The sequence below is a fragment of the Idiotropiscis lumnitzeri genome, chromosome 18 (genome assembly GCF_059441095.1).
Source record: "Idiotropiscis lumnitzeri isolate Australia: NSW breed Sydney's pygmy pipehorse chromosome 18, RoL_Ilum_1.0, whole genome shotgun sequence".
Lineage (NCBI taxonomy): Eukaryota > Metazoa > Chordata > Actinopteri > Syngnathiformes > Syngnathidae > Idiotropiscis > Idiotropiscis lumnitzeri.
In genome coordinates this window covers 3,517,999-3,535,401 of record NC_142408.1, presented here as the reverse complement: position 1 = coordinate 3,535,401, position 17,403 = coordinate 3,517,999, and the positions used below count along the sequence as shown (strand labels likewise).

The window sequence follows — 17,403 nt, the reverse complement described above, 5'->3', positions numbered from 1 at the left end:
CCTCGATGGATGATCGGGAGCGTCCTCGCCGCTGCAAACGTTAGGCGAGTTGTGCCCGAGCTTTATTGCCGGCGGGACCCCGAGACATCAGAGGGGGCCATCGGCACAGCAGCACTGCAGTAAACATTCATCGCCTGCTCGCCGGGCTTTTACGCTAAAACAGAAAAGATATACAGCAACTGGCACTCTGCTCATCGTCAGACGCACGAGGAGCTGACACTCAACTTCTTGTTCGCAGATCGTGAGCGTGAGAAGCTTTTTGCGAAATTTAATCACGAGTGAGGTGAGGCGTAGATGGAGTATGACTCAGGAAGACTGCGATTGTACTTTCAGTTGGACTTGGAGTTGAGGTGTCGGGCTGGCTTCCTCGGAGGGAAACTAAAACGTGCATTATTACCGCTTCAGTGTAGGGTGGTGGAAATTGCTGAGCAACAACCGCGATGGCCACAAGGGTGACCACGATTAGGGCGATCGCCACAAGAGCTTGAAGGTCAAATTGATCACTACGGCCACAAAGACGACCACAAGGATGTCGGACTACAAGCAACAGATAATAAATCAAGTTTGACAACCGCCACTGCCATAAGAGTGGCAACGAGGGTGACGGCTGTTGTGACTACCACGAGTGCGATGATCACAAGTGCAACTAAAACATAGCCAACGGCTACTATGGCAACGAGAGTAACCGCGAGAAAGACAAAGGTTATAAGCCGGAAGTGTTATGACCACTAGGGGGACCACCAGAGCCACAAGGATAGCCGCAAAGTTGAATACCACCACGGCCACAAGACTGGCAACGGGGGTTCTAGCTGCAAAGGTGATTACTCATGACGACCGTCACCGTGGCAACAGGTTGACGGTCCCCACTGACAATTGGGTAACAACCATGTGTGTTGACCACCATGGCAAAAAGTGCGGACTACCAAAATGACCGCCACGGCAACGAGGAGTACGACCACCCCGGCAAAGGGTGACGACCAAATATGGCGTCCGTCACGACCAGGTGGCCACAAGCTTGACTACCACGAGAGTCTCCTACAAGGGTGATTACCACCACCAACCCAGAGGACCGTAGCCATGAGGCAACTATCACCACGGCAAAAAGAGGCAAACACAAGGCGGACTACCGCAATGGCGATGACCTCTACGGCTACGATGGGAATGACCATGAGGGGGGAGGACCAAGGACTAACGCAAGGGTGACCGCCGCACGGAGAACCACCATGGCTCGGCGGCCTCCAGAGTGACGGCTACAAAAATGACGGCCACAAGACGGCCAGTCACAAGGGTGACTACCTCATCGGCAATGAGCAATGGCGACGAGGGCGACATTTGCGGTCGCAAGTGAAAACCACAGCAGCACGGAAAACCTGAACCACAAGACCGCCGCAATGACTGGGGGCCGCTACAAAAATGGCTCCAACCACAAGTACAGACACAAGGACGAGTCCAACTAAGTCGACATCTACCCGCATCCCTCAGCCGTGTCATGACAACATCCCCCCCCCCCCCAAAAAAAAGGGTGAAATCAGACAATAGGCGACAACCGGCTGATCAGTCACTAAGCCTTCCCGTCTGCAACAAGACACCCGTTCTGACAGCCGTCTTGGATTGAGCGCTTCTGTGAGCAGAAAGATGAATAAAAAAAGAATCTTTTTGCCTTTTAGTCCAGCGATGATCAGAGTGCCCACTGACAGCAAACATCTTCAAAGACAAGGTCAGATACGTCTGCCCACGGACAGCCTTGCGCGTTACATCGTAATCCATTCACACAATCTGCATCACTTTGTCGGCCCAATGTCATATAATATAGACACCGAACCGCTTGTATTTCTCCCTCCATCCCTCAACCTCGCTCTTTGGGTGAACGAGGTAGAAGCACTTTAAGCTACGTGAAAAGGCTGAAAGGCTCCATGTTAATTAAACCCATTTCGCATTTATCAGCAGGTAGTAGGTGCCTTAAAAGCCACTCGGCCGTTCAAATAAATGATTGGCTCGTTTACAAAAAACACAGAGTTTTAGTTAGCTCACAAAAGTGACAAGTGCGGTAAAATTCTGAGATGATTTTGTAACCAACATGCCTGGACACCCCCCCCCCCCCCGTCCCCTCGAGCGACTCTCTACGGAGCCCGCGGGGAACACGAGGGGGCCTTTCAACTAAAGCGGACGGAACACCAACATGCCTATTAACACGTTTTTTGGGGGGTAAATGAATGTCTCAATCTTATCAACGTGGGGGTCCTGCTCTGGAACCGAGGCGCTTTTGGACACGCGCCCACTGGAGCTGGTGTCACGCAGCGGGATTGAGCAGGACCGCAGGGGGATTTGAATGGAGGGATCGCAAAAAAGAAAAAGATGGAAGAGCAGCGGGGATCGGACGCGCTAGCACGACATTGCTTTGATCGTCATCAAAACTGAGATGGACCCAATTGATTTAAAAAAAAAAAAAAAATGCAGAAATGAAGACCCCACACCATCTTTCGAATAACAAGCCAGAACCATCCATCGATTGTCGGAATTAACGATAAAAGTGACGGAACATAAGAGCATAGGTGGACATTTTAGTTGCCATTGTTTTTTTTGTTTTTTTTTGTGTAGCTAATTGTAGCGACGGGGAGGGCGAGGCCTTACCTTGGCCGGCGTCTCCCGGGCGCTTTCCGAGTCGGACCAGCGATGTTTGAGCTGCGAGGAGCCGGGCACGCACTCGCAGAACGTCTGCATGGGACAAACACACAGCATTTGTTGTGTGTTGTTGAGATGCTAAGCTAAGCTAACGTAGATCACTCAATGATAATTGGTTGAGGTGTTACCAGGGGACCGCCGTTAGCCTTGTTAGCTTCTCCAGCTAAATTTGGAAAGTTACTTGGTTAGTCACTAGCTTCTTTTGAGATACAGTAAACGGGCATTTGAGAATTCAACTATTTGTCGATTTTTGGGGGTGAATTTATGTTGGTTGTGTGTCGAGGTGATGCTACGCTAACATGTCTCCATCAAGGAATCAAATAATTTATTTGAGTTGCTACTGGGAGCATGTTGCTAGCCATGTTAGCATTTTTCAGCCAAGCTAGCAACTTAGCCTGGTCATTTTAGCATTAGGCTTACAATAAGATGTCAACCAGTTGCTCACCTATTTTTAATTAATTTGACTATTTTAGCTATTTGGGGATTTTTTGGGGGAGAAACTATCTTATTGTAGAGAAGAGTAAAACGTCCCACAGCTGATGTCATGAAGACTTCTTTAAACAGCAAAATCATTTGGACGCTTTCCCGAAAACGAATCCGTTCTCATGAGCACATTCCATTTCAACACCATCTGCATCGTGAACATTTGGAAGCCGCTCCAATTTGTCCGCTTATTGCTCATTTGAATTGATCTTTATTTTTTTTATTGCTGCTGCTCCTTCATCTTTCGTGAGGTCTCAGGTGTCCAGAAAGGTAGATAAAATGTATTTGTTAGATCATGAATATTTCTTTTCACAGAAATACATCAACGCACCGCCAACAGCGTCATGAATGAATCATCGGACAAGAGAAGAAATTGTGACGAGTTCACCTTGCGTCTTTGGCCCCGCAAATAAATGAGAGAAAATATTATTTGCTGTATATTCCATGACCTTAAATACACATACTTATAATGCACACGTTACTGCATGGCCCAATACTTACTAACGCAACATAACAAAAGTTGGCCGCTCGTCCATAAAATCAGAAAGTGGAATAAAATCAGGGCTGTTAATGTTCAAAAACAGGCTTGTTAATTTCACTTATTTAACTGAATAGAAAAAAGAAAAACACAACAACATTTGATCACATTCACACACGACAGTCGACTTGATTCCCGACTTTGTCGAGCGTCGGTTCCGAGTTTCTCTGCCGCCTCTGTTTGTATTGCGGCGGCGTCCGTCGCTGCCCATTAAGATTCCGCGCCGCTTCCCCCCTTTATCTCCTTCCAGCTCCAACTTACAAATAACACACCGACAGCATTCCCCTTCAAGTTTCTCGCTCACAGCGAGCCCGCCTTCACACATTTTAGCGCCAAAGGGGCTGACAAACGACTGCAATGCCCGGCCTTCAACATGCCGACTAATTCAAGCCGACAGCAGTCAACACGTACAAATATTTGTTACTGGAATTAAGTCGGTTTTCCAGATACCTGTATTTTAATTAAGTCTTTAGTTTTTTTTCTGACGACTTGACTTTTGCTGGCTGCATTAAAACCTGGCAAACCGACGTTTGCTCTCTGACTTTGTTATTTTTTTTTTTTTGCAAAGTCATTGACGGTTGAGATTGAGATTTGGGGGTTTTCACGCTTCTCCACATGAATCTGCGAATTATAAATGTGCGGGGTCAAGACAGTAATAACGTCTCCCGTGATGCTAAGCTAACCCGTTCTCTCGGCAACGTACCAACAGTATTTTCTTTATTTTTTTTTTTTATTCATAACATATCCCCTTCTTCATTCCAAAGGCTTTACACCTAATGGAAACATTGCCATGTTAGGCGCGTGCTCACAGAAATGCAATGCAGCCCAGTGAAAAAAAAAAACAACAGCTCAGGCACAGGCACAGCTGTGACCGAACGTGTACATGCGCACTTTTTCAATGAGCAAGTGGTGTGTTTGCACACAAATCCTTTGGGCCAAAACAAGTCGAAGAATGCCGGGATTTCTTTTATGCGTCGTCCTTGAACTTGAACTGTGTGTGAGTGGGGGTGCGTATACGCGTGTGTGTGGGTGTGTGTGTGTTGAAGTTAGCAAGGTGCATTTAATCCCACTGTTGGCTAAGCTGATGGAGTGCAGGACGGCTGGGGAGGCTTTGCATAAGTTGACCAGCGGGCCGACTAATCACGTAAGATAGTGGTTCTGAGTGGCGCTCCATACATTCGAGTGGAACTCATATTTACTTGTATTATCGGTTTTGATTTGGACTGCTTTGCATTTATGATGCATGTAGTCAACCCATGAAGCTGGTCCGGGACAATCGGAGGGCATTCCAGTATTTTTTTTTTAAAATTTGCATTTTTTTTTTTTTTTTTTCTTATATATATGAATGCAATATTGTAAAAGAACAATTTATGACATCTACAAATAAATAATAAAATAATCAACAAAATATATAATAAATGCTGGAGGAAAAAAAATAGGAATCCATTTGGAATGATGGTGAAAGATATTAAAAATTATGTAGAATGGCACTGAATGGGGATTTTCTTTTTTTTTTTTTGTGGGGTTTGGATATTTTTGGCATGTTAAAAATGACTACCAAGGTGAATTAAATTTGCTGCAAATGGGCAATGATGTGAATCTGGTCTGTCCCATGGGGAATGATTTATTTATTTAAAATGTTGAATTTTAGGAAACCAGTGAATTTTTGGAATGAGAAAAATAATAACCTGCAAGGTGTGACGTGCATGAATGTCGCAATAACGGTCATAAGAAAAATAGCAGTTTCAGCATTTGTTCAATTTTTCGGCAGACAGACAGGAGGAAGAAGAAGAGGAGGAAAAGGCAGCCTGCAGGATATGAGCTCAACCCTACGAGACAAATCACCTGCTCTCCTCTCCACTGCCTGTCCTTGGAGCTTATCAAGCAATCGGCCACACACACAGTAAAGTGAGTCCGTCACCCACATTCTCCCGGTTTCACACGCGCACAAAACACACACGCGCACACAGCTGCTGTTCCAAAGCATACAATCATCCGCGTTAGCTTTGAAGTGAAATAAAGGTTGGAGTTTTTGCTTCATGTTTTTTTTTTTTTGACCCCGTTTGAGACATTAAATACGACGCCGGGCCATACAAATAAATTTGACTTGTCCTGACTGGAAAATTAAACTTTCAACCACCACCAACAACAACAACAACAGCAAAAATGGCCCCCGGGAATGAATTCAAGTTAAATAAAAATGCAGGGGGGTAAAAAAAAAAAAAGCAACAGCACGAGCATCAGGTTGGATTCACATCAGTGAGAGTAACTGTGGCCGATGAGCCACATGCTGCTGCACCAAGCTTGCATGTTACACGACAAATTGTTTACCTGAAAACTGATTTTAAAAAAATAAATTAAAAAATTGTGTGGGTGTAGCAGTGCACATTGATAGTCATAGTTTTACAAGGTAATATATTCATATTTATGCCATACCGCCCGGTTGTATTTTTGCTTCACTTTTTGTGTTATCAGTTTTGTTGGCAATATAATGATAATGTGCTTTTTTTTTTTTAACTTCCACTTCAGTTTAAATTTTTACCTTTATTGTGGCACAATGTGCTGTTTTGGTTTTGTTTTTACCATTTTGAATATTATTTTTACTCGTATTGTTTTACAAGGCAATGAATAATTTATAAACTGCAACATTTAATACACGTGGAAAATAATCAGAAATTATCGTAAAATACAATATAATATTGTCATAAGATAAAATATTGTACATGTGATTAATTCATTGAGAATTATTTATTTATTCAGTTTTATTTATAGAACTAAAATTGTATTGCATTTTTTTTTTTTTTTTTAAATATTGACGAATGGAAAAAAAAAATAAATAATCAAATTGGACTCCAGCGGAAAGGCCATTTTTTTTTTTTTTCCTAATCTGGACAAAAAGAGCACCACGAGGGTCTACCTGTGCGCGTGCCTGCAGCCTTGTCACTTTTTCCACATTCCCCAAAGACAAACTCACGAGCACAAAAATATCAACACACACACAGACGTGCCATTAAAAAAAAAAAAAATTGGGATGGATGGCCCCACACGCTGGATGCTTTAATAGCGTCGTTCGCCAGATACGATGGCAAACTCTACCTTGTAACGAGGAGAACAAGAGTGGCCTTAACGCGTCCATTTGCACATGTGCGTTCACTCATACATAACGTTATGTTAAGAAGGATGACAATTCGGTGTGTGTGTGTGTGTGTATGAGGGTGGGAGCGGCGGCGGGGGGGATTGGGTTGGGGGGGATTTTCGTGTCGCAGTGCAGCCACCTTGCAGATTGCCGCTCGGGGCATGAGGGCGGTTGCATGTTTGTGTGTGTGCGTGCGCGCAAACTTTGCTATTTGTCTTTGTCTACGCAACCTCCTCTTGTGTGTGTATTTTGTGCGCCTGAGTTAGTGTGAAGACTTGTTGACGTTGTGACCTTGGCTGGCAAGGAGATCGAATTTTGATGCGGATGGCACGCAACAAATATGCTGTCTGCTCTTTTACTCATACTCCTTGTGTGTGTGTGTGTGTGTGTGTGTGTGTGTGTGTGTGTGTGTGGCGTGACTGCAGGCCTTGCTGCCTGAGCACTATCGGGTGCTAAGTGCCCAATGTTTGCCCCCCCCCCCGCCTCCACGCCCCGAGGGGAAGTCTTGCTACATCGGATTGTGGTTCGTCTCAGGTCCCAAAGTCGGAAGCCATTTTTTTTTTTCTCCCCCACCACACACACGCTGACCACCGCTTTCAGCCCTCAAGTGAGTTAGCTGGCTCGACTTGTTGATTTGTTCCTAAAATGTTCCGAGTGGTGGTTTTGTTTTTGCTTTGTACACTTGTGCACAAGTGGAATCAACATCAATTGTCTTTCAAATAATCGCATATTAAATCGCAATCTCAATATTGAGGGGAAAATAATTACAATGTTTTTTCAAAATCGTTCCTGCCAAGCATTCATTAAGGACTAAATTGTCTAAAAGCGTGAATGACTATTTGTCTCTACAAAAGTACATTTTAAAAATCAAAACCTACTCTAAAATGTACCGGCGACCCAAATTTGACCTTTTCTAAACTTCATCCAAAATTCACAACCGGTTTTTAATCCATGATTCAGCCTATGCCGTTCCTACCTCAAATCGATATTTAATCTGGAATATAATCTCCCAAACACCGTGCCGTGGTCCACAGAAACCGAGGCTTTGGCCGTGATTCCAAAAAAAAAACACTATACTTCCGTTGAAGAGTGTTGGCGACATCATGCTTTGCGGCTATTTTTCTTCAGGCCTGAGACAAAGTGGACACTTCCAAATAGCATTCAGTGCCGGGACAAACACCCTCAAGTTATACCTACAAAGAAAGAGAAATGGCAGGAAAAGCCTACTCGAACATCCGAACTTTATTTGGTTCGCACTTTTCCTCTCGAGAAGAAGCAAAAAATGATTATCATTTTTTTTTTTATCAAGTTGTACGGCTTCTAAGTGACTTGAACGGTGAAAAAGATATTGAAATATTTATCGTGGGTCTCATAATTCAACACCCAGCACGGGGTGTGTAGACTTTTTCTATAACTCCAGGAACAGGCAAACTAGCTTGCGACTGCCTCAACTGTCAACATGTCATCGTGCACGTCAAAAAAAAAGAATGACATGGCTAGACATTCTAAAGGAAGATGGCTGTTAAAGGTTCACTCGCACTCCGCAGAGTCGCGCAAAACATGTGAGCAACATTTTCTAAGAACGACAAGTTGGCCACAGCGGAATGGTCGAGCGAAACCAATGACGCCTGAGCGCTTGAGAGCCACCAAAAAATTTACGATGTTACCAATCAGTCAAAACAGCGCAGGTTCTATATCCTGTCGCCATAAATCTAACAGCCCGGAGACACTCGGGGCCTCCCGTTGTTATTAGCAACTTCTTCATATTCAGCGAGCGCCCACCACGATTTCCAATAGCTCCCGGGTGTTCTAATAAAAGCGATCTGACATTCTTCGGTAAAAATATACAAAGGATAAAGAATTACAGCGCACTGAAAATCCACTTGTCATCGAATGATCTGTTTTTGGTTGCCATGACGACTCGGGGTGCAGAGCGAGGACGTTGTGATTTTGCGACTTTTCAGAACCCTCGCGGGATTATTTTCCCAATAAAGCGATGACAAGCAAGTCTAGCCGTCTTTTATGGTGTTATTGCCGACTTCTGGGGATTCGGACATACCCGTACAGCCTGCAAATGAGTGTCTTGTGCTCAAAGACACCACTGGTCAATGCAAAAAAAAAAAAAAAAAAGTGCTTGTTATCAATTTGGAAAAAATAATAATCAACCTCAAATTTTCTTCCCTCAATATCATGACTGGGATATACTATGCAATTATTTAAAGCAGTGTAAAGTGTAATTGCACATCCTCTCCACTAGTTGGCAGTGGCGCTCTCCTTGCCCATTGTGCGCCACGAGTATTAACTCTACAGTGTAGGTTTGTTTTGCAACAGAAATGCGGCGTAGAGTGGGAAGTGGGGTGGGGGCGTGAATTATTTTCTTCATGCTCTAGGGGAGAAGCCCTGATTTAAAGTAATCTTCCCAAGTATTTTTTACAGAGCCCATTAAATTAACTGACTACAAGAAATGTAGAATTTGTTGTATAAATGTAACAGTAATCCCTGCCCTTCTATTCGTTAATTATGCCATTTTTTTTTCAAACTTATTCTAGCTGAAAATTTCCCCTATTTGGAGATCTTTTTTTTTTCTAAGTGGCATGTGAACATCAGATGAAAATGCGCAACGTCTTGCTCACAGACACAAAAATGGGCAAAGTAATTGTCTAAAAGTAGTTAAAAAGTACATTTTTCATTATGTGGCTCTTTTCAACTTTGCGACGAAATGCAAATCAAATTAACTGTGTCATATTAATGGTACCAGTATGCTCATCTATTTTCCAAATCAACACACTCGTTCTCGTTTAAAGGTCAATACGGGACATTTTGGACGTTTGGATTCATCATAAGAAACAATAAAGCAACTCACTTTTGGTGGATTGCAAAAAGAGGAGAATAAAATTTGGCATCCGACAGCTAAAAGGACACCAAGCAAAAAGCTGGCGGAGAATTATTTTTAAAAACCACGACATACCGGTAACCACTTAGTGCCTTTTCTGACGCGATGTTCTTCTGGCGTTACGAGATAAAGCCACTTAAATCAGGACAGGACGCTCAGGCAGAGCTCGGCGGGGGAATCGCGTGGATGGGGAATAAGGATGGTGGAAAGGGGGGGGGGGGTTCTTGAAAGAGTGCTTTGTTAGTGTGTGAAAGGGGGAAGCTTTCAAGGCAGCAATTAAGACTCACTGAGAATGTAATTATTTTTCCCGGAGTGCCAGCAGGCTCTCTGACAAGGTGGCGGGTGACAATCTCCATACTCAGCAGATTTACGAGGTGCGCAAGCCGCTCAAACGTTGAGGAGGAGGAATGTTCGTAAATGTTGTCTCAGGTCAAATTTGACTCGCAATTAAAAAAAAATACCCGAAACGTCATTCATTCACTCTAAATTTCATTACTTAAACTAAAGTGGCCCAAACTGAAAAAAAAAAAAAAAATCCACCGACTAAACAAGGAATGACAATGTAGTATAGTGGCTGAACAGACTAGTCGACTTTAATATTCCGCATTGACTTGAAGTCGACTAATTGCCAATCATGTGTTTGGACTCATCAATTTTCTGTACCACTCACCCCAGGTGTTCCACGTCACATTTTATTATTTTTTTTTTAAACTATGGCGCTAATGAGATGAAAGTCGAATGAGCGTCAACTAGTCGATGACATCATTGATATTCTTCAGAACAATATTGTAGGTCAGATGATGAAAACAGGAAAAGCTGTGGTCCATCCCTGGTCCTCGCTGTCCAGGTTGTGGATTAGCATAGCAACTAGCCTAACATTGCTAGCTTTGACTTGCTATGTAAGACCAGCGTCTCGTCTAGTCCACTTAAAACCCATTAGACCAGGGAGCCATTTATCATCCTCCTAAGACCAGAGTACCACTTGGAGGGACCCCAGAGTGCCTCAGAGTGAAACATTTCATAGGATAAACCACTTTGCACCTTGTCACCGCTTCTCCCTGGGAGCCCGCGTGAACTCGACTCCATGAGAAATTCATCAGTATGTGTGTACAAATGTATGTCGGCCAGAGAGCGCCGATGAGTTTTAACGTCCCAACCAGAAAACCCAGTCGCAACCTCTGACCCGTGACCCGGCTCACAGCCGACTTCTAATTGTGACGAGACACATATGCCGGGATAATTATTCAGAGTAATCTGTTGCCGTGGCGACGTCGGTCGACGCAACGCTTCCGGCTCTGCCTTTCGAGACAGTTTTGCCCTTCCTCTTCAAGTGCTGCGGGGATAATCCCAATACATTATCGCTTTAATCTCCTCTTTAACCCATTCAATCAGGCTCGTCCGCCCCCGTTGCGAAAGACCCTTCTGCTAAGTGACATATGGCCACGACACGCAGTGCTAATGTACCACCGGCATTATATAAACGTCGCATTTTATTTTCTCAGATATTTGCTGAAAAATTCACCGATTTGGTTTTTTGCTCTCTCTCGCTCTCAAACACTACGATGTGACGCCATACAGCCAAAATCGTGGCTAATTAGGAAAGTAGTAGTCGTGTCAAGGAAGTATGTTGAAGTTTTAGAAGTCTGGCAGCGGCAAAATTTATTCTACGTTGTTAGTCTTGTAAGGGTGAGCTTCATCTCATGGTCTCTAAGTTGTTTATTTCAACTCATTCACTACCAGCCAAGTAAAAAAAAATAAAATGGATCTTTGACGTGTTTATCCGTCAATGGTAGTCAATGAGTTAAATGGTAAAGTTGCATGAGTTTTAAATTGAAATCAAGACTGAGTAAGATATTTCGTCTTACCAAGCAGGCAATTTGTGTCTGAGTATTTTATTTGCTCCACCGTTTGATTTGATTTTAATTTCAATCATTTTATTGCGAGCATAGTTAGCAGAAATATGTTTTTTTTTAAGACATTGGTCGGGGTTTATTTGAATTTAAGTTCAAATATGGGTGGGTAATTTCATTTTTTTTTTTCATTATTTTTGGTTTCGTTTCTTTAAGACCAGTTTTTGTAGTGTGTGGCCGGGTTCAGCCCGAATGACTGTTTTCCTGGCAGAATTATCCCGCGGCGCTAAAATCTCCATAACAAATCATTCCTAAGATGTAAAAAGTAAATTGGATATAGACGTGCCATCGTTCATGGTTTCAAGGAGGGAAAAAAATCATTGAGAAAATAATTAGAAAAAGAAGTCAAAGACGAAGAATCCTTTAATTGTCCCGGAAGGGAACTTTCGATTTCGAGGATCAAAAATCTGCCGACGAGCTTGTCGTGCAATCACTTTTTAACGAGGTCATCCGGAAAAAGAATCCCCAAAGTTCGGCTATCTTTTTAAGATAGACATGTCCACCCAATTTCATTTTGACGCGTGAAACTTAATCAGGGCTGAAATTTTCTCGACTTTCCTTCGGAGGACAACTGAAACCTTCCCCTTCCAAAAAACGATGACGTTCCCGGGCACGGGCGGTTGGTTTGTCGCCGGAATAAAACATAAACATCAATTCCACGAGGGCCTGGTGCTGTGGCCCTGCAAACATTGGATTGAAATGAGTTTTATTTCAAGTTTACGTGATTAATTCTTCGCTGGGGACGGACGGGTTCAAAAGTGAGCTTCATTACGATGCAAATGACGCGCGAGCAGCTGTCCACGTCGCCTCCGAGTTGAACCACGGCGTCCGCAGGGAATGGAAGACACCACCACATCAGGTGACCGCCGACCTCTTTGGAGAGGGGCTGTCAGCTGCGCAACATGCTGATGTCGAATAGAAAATTAACGATGCCATCGGTGGCAAATAGGCCTTTACCCAAGACGATAGAATCGATTTATCGGTAAGAAAAAATATTCAAAGTAATTAACTTCATTTTTTCTTTTAATTTAGTGGGCTAAAATTAGAGTTTGGTGTTTTACGGCAAGTCATTAAAGTCCGCCACGATGTTCCATTTGGAGTCGCCTGCCGAATATGCGTAATTCGATTTTTGTCGGAATCGAGACAAAAAATGTCGGACTCGTTGACTGAAATGACTTCAAAAAAGGAATGCTTGCCATGTCCGACAAGGATTCTTGAGTATTTTTTTTTTGTGGCCTGCTTGTGAGAGACATGCCAACCAAATGGAATGTTTTAAGGCATGGGTGTCAAACTGTGGCCCGTGGGCCAAATTTGGTCCCCTGTGTAATTATATTTGGTTGAAATTTGTCCACATTTTTGGCAAAATTTCAAAACAAGTTTGCTTTTGAAGGACAACTAGAAATGGCTCCAATGGAACCAAAAAAAAATAAAAAAATCCAAAATGGCAGACTTCCCTTGTCATTTATGGCATGGATTGCTTTTTTGTCGATCTACTGTTGCGAAATAAAACTGGTTTCAAGCGCCAAATTCTCCCAAATATTAAGAATTTCCAAAATATCTCCTGAACACGTCGTCCTTTGATGGACACCTGAAAATGACCCTGAACCAAAATAGCAGACTTTCCGTATCTTTTTCTTTTGCGTGTATTATTTTTTTTTCCCACTCCCCCCTCAAACACGCCATCATCTCTCTGTCTGTCTCTCGGGCATCGCAACGCCGCAAGAGTCGCTCTTCATCTCTGATGCAACGGTGATAAATCAATAAGAGCCGAACGGCTGCAGGAGGTGTGTGAGCCTGATTGATTTCTTATGTTAACACATCATAGAAGGCTCGGCAAACCATCGCCGGCTCGCCGTGTCCCAAGAGAGAAGAATGTTGCGATTTCTATTTTTTTTTTTTTTTTAAACTAAAACTGTAAAAAGGAAAGGGAAATGAAACCAAGCCTTCATCAAGTCCAAGGAACAATTTGTCAGTGATTACACGGCAATTACTCCCTCCGTCACCAACTCGGGTGACGTACTCTTGACATTCTTTGTGTGCACATTGTAATTGCTGACATTTGTTGACATCAGACGCCGCTCGCCTGGTAGTCTTGGCAGCCGATTCCCATCCTTCTCACATCTTCATGCATTAGTCATGGCATGCGTAAGGGAGATTTGACCGGAGATGGCAGACGAGAGAGAGAGAGAGAAAGCGTAGATGTGCTTTGAGAGGGGCTTTTAAAAGAATACTCACGACACTGGACGTAAATGATTGACCGCTTGGCGGGAAAAATATTCCCGTTTAGAGTTTCGGGGGAAGGGGGAACGGGCGAGTTAGCGGCGCTGGAGTGAGAATGTATTGGAATTCAGTTTAGTCTGGGTTGTTAGTGGAAGTGACGCGAACTTCTGGTTTGATCGTCTGTAATCAATTTTTTTTTTTTCATATTGTCAGATGAGTTTGAGTTTCTCTAGACTCATTTACTGCCATTGACGGCAAAAGACGTCCAAGATCCTTGTTTTTTTTTTTTTTTTTTTTTTTTTTTGGGTTTTTTTTCACTCGGCTGGTACAATAAAATTTTATTTATATAGCGCATTTTGCAACAGCTGGGGCTGCAACAAAGAGCTTTCCATATCGTGAATGAGTTTAAAAAAATATATATATTTCTTTGTCTTTTCATGCATGATTTCAAACTAATACCAAGGAACCGTTTTAAATGGAGGGGAGGAAAATTAATATGAAGTTCTCAGTAAAATGTAACAATTTGACACTTTTGGAAGCCGGAAAATGGAGGTTGATGTTCGCCAAAGTCGAACTCTCATCCCTCGGTCAATACGCTGCCCCCTGGAGGATTGGAGTGGAATAGGAGGCGTGAGCACAAAAAGCAAGAATCCGATTACCTCTTGATGCACCAACTCACTGCGTGCCTTTTCATTTTTCTGCACCAGCCCGCAGCTTCGCCGGGTGTGCGTTTGCGCGCATGTGCCAGATTTCACGTGTCAGCGTGCCTCAGAGATGCTATCCACGTCGGCGTGTCAGTTTTCTCCGAGGACCCCGTCGCCCTGCCCGAGTTCCGCGGCATCAGCAGAAAGTAGTGACCTGCGCCCGTCTACCATTTCCATATCCAATTTCATTGCTATTGCAGAGGAGTGCAACGTCTCACCAGAGGAAACAAGGGAAATAGTAAATATGTTGCTTGTTTTCAGCCGTAGCCAGGGGGCGGGAGCTTTTTGCTCGTCGGGAATGATATGCTCGAAAAACGTTTGCCAGTGCCGCTAATGAAAAACAAGCCCGGCGGTGCAAAACAGCAGCGCTTCTGCTCTCCCGTTGCAAATGACGGAGAATTTTTCTTCCAGCGAAAATATGATCTGCTGCAAATTTGGACTGATATAGCTGTTGTTTTCAGAGGAAATAACATCGTCGGAACGTCTCTATTCAGACAAGAATGTACGACGACGCTCCAACAACGCAATCACAAATCGCTCGGGAGCAGGGCCGAGAATATTCGTAAAATGATCGCTTCTACACGGAAACAATAAAAAAAGACGAGTAAAATATTTTCAATATTATATTCGTATTAAATTATAGATTTGACAAAATTGGAAGGAAAAACAACGCTAAAATGATGAAAATAAATTCTGTAAATTTTAGGTAGTGAGCTAGCAAATCCAGCGATTAAAAAAAAAAAAAAAAAAATCAAAAGATTTGCTTGGAAGATTACCTGGAATTGAGATTTGAAATAAACATTACAGGAAAATGTCAACACAAAATGACTCGCCTCAATTATCACACTCTTGAAATAATTAATAATTAATATAATATTAAATTATCTAAATAAATTAATCAGTCATATTTGGTCAAAAACTTTACTCAAACATCCCCACAGATGCTGCCGGCAACATCTGGTAAAATAAACAGATTCAATTCTACACCTGAAATAAAATGAACACAAATGATCAGTATCTGGTTCTGTTTTTCACGTTCTGGAAAAACTGACAAAAAAAGACTTCCACTTCCTGGTCACTTTTTTACTAGGCAGAGACAACGAAGAAGCCGAGTGAAAACAAACAGAATGGAATCAAGCTTTAAAAAAAAAAAAAACAACAACAACAAGTGACTCTTAAATAAAGGACTAAATTGTTCTAAAAGTCTCTCCATGGCTGGCGGGTCCAGTACAACAATATAATGCAATAGATTTGCTCCGATTTTACTTCCTGGTCACTTACTGAGCAGAAATGATGTATAGTCCAATAAAACACTTTCTACAACCTGGAAGTGAGACTTGCGGGGGAAAATAACAGAAAAAAAGATTGGAAGAGCTCGCGGGAAACACGAAAAATCTCCACAAAACAGCACCATAACTGAAGGAGAATTTGGTGGTAAATTTTAGCTGCATAGCTAGCAGGTCCAATGATATAAATCAGTAGATTTGTTGTAAATCTAATTCCTCGTCACTTGTTGCGAGCCAGAAACGACCAAGCAGAGTAAATTAATTAAATACCAACTGGAATTTGGATTTTTGAAAAAAAAATGAAGAGAAAGGACGGGAATGGTAGTCAGGAACCACAAAATGACTTCATAAAACAGCTGTAAGAAGTTAAATGGTACATTTTTGTACATTGTAGCTAGTTAGGTAGTCGGACCAGTGATTTAAAAAAAAAAAAAAGTCATAAGATTAGCTTGGGTTTAAGATCCTGGCCATTTGTTGCTAGGCAGAAACAACAAAGCAGCACACTAAAATGTTTACTACATCTGAAATCGTGACTTTAGGAACTCTCAGACTACTCCTAAAAAACACGGCAAAGATGAATGATTACTTGTCACATATTTTAGCTAGCGAGCTAGCGGGTTCACATTTGTTTCTCAATAGAAATAAATAAGAATCTCACCAAAATGTTTACGACATCTTAAATTGAGACTTCAAGAACCAGGAAACTACTCCTGGAAAAAAAATACGACAATGATTAATTGCCACATAGTTTAGCTAGCTTGCTAGCGAGTCTAGCGATATGAAACCAAATATTTGCTTACATTTGAAGTCCTGGTCATTTGTTGCTAGGCAGGAATAAAGAAGAATCTCACTAAATTGTTTCCTATAACGTTAATTGAGGCTTCAGAAAGTAATGATTAATTATCAACAGATTTTAGCTAGCGAGCTCGCGGGTCCAATGATACTAACAATATAAATTTACAGATAGCATAATCTACTTCCTGGTTTACTTGTTGCTCGGCAGAAACAAGTAAGAAGGGGCCTCGTAAAAACCTTCAATCCCAGAGCGCATTTGAAATAATGACACACAACATCCTCAATTGATTTTTTTTTTTTGATGATGAAGAAACGTCGGCTGAAGAGACACAAGCCCGTTTGTCTTAGCGATTTAATAAGACGGTGGCAATAAATACTTTGCCTCTGTCGTCTTTTCACGCGCCATTTCATTTGCTGCCTCTCTCTCCCCGAAGCGGCTCTCTGCTTTTGCTCACCCGTTTCAGCCGCAGCCAACCCGAACGACGGGAGTGAAACTGCAAATAGAATCGAGGTTCATTAGAAACAATTTCCGAGTCGGAGTGGGCGCCCAAAATGTCGACTTCAAACAAAAATTGGAAACTTCCTGTTCAGTTACAGGAATTACTTTTTTTTTTTTTTTAAATTGTATTTATTTATTTATTTATTTGATACACATGCACCCAGTCCACTGGTGGATTTGTTATTGGGGGCTTTTTATTTTATTTTGCCTGCTTTGAATTATGGATCATTTGTGTCGGAGCTCTTTTTTTTTTTTCT

General features: G+C 42.4%; 1 protein-coding gene and 1 long non-coding RNA gene across 4 annotated transcripts in view; one reads left to right on the top strand and one right to left on the bottom strand.

The window, feature by feature from the left end:
• The window catches only part of LOC148319049 (uncharacterized), a 152,615-nt gene that overhangs the window by 121,673 nt on the left and 13,539 nt on the right, over positions 1-17,403 (top strand). Inside the window, exon 4 of one of the 2 annotated variants that reach the window (XR_015839743.1) lies at positions 5,475-5,611. This is a non-coding gene — a long non-coding RNA (uncharacterized LOC148319049). Of the gene's footprint in view, positions 1-5,474; positions 5,985-17,403 lie in introns of those variants that run through there. The other variant, XR_015839742.1, reaches the window with a different exon arrangement.
• fibcd1b (fibrinogen C domain containing 1b) overlaps positions 1-17,403 on the bottom strand; it is a 70,475-nt gene that overhangs the window by 43,714 nt on the left and 9,358 nt on the right. The window contains exon 2 of one of the 2 annotated variants that reach the window (XM_088281310.1): positions 2,632-2,715. The exons of the other annotated variant lie outside the window; for it this stretch is intronic. Coding sequence (XP_088137436.1) covers positions 2,632-2,715 — 84 coding nt within the window. The remainder of the gene's footprint in view (positions 1-2,631; positions 2,716-17,403) is intronic. 2 annotated transcript variants of the gene reach the window in all.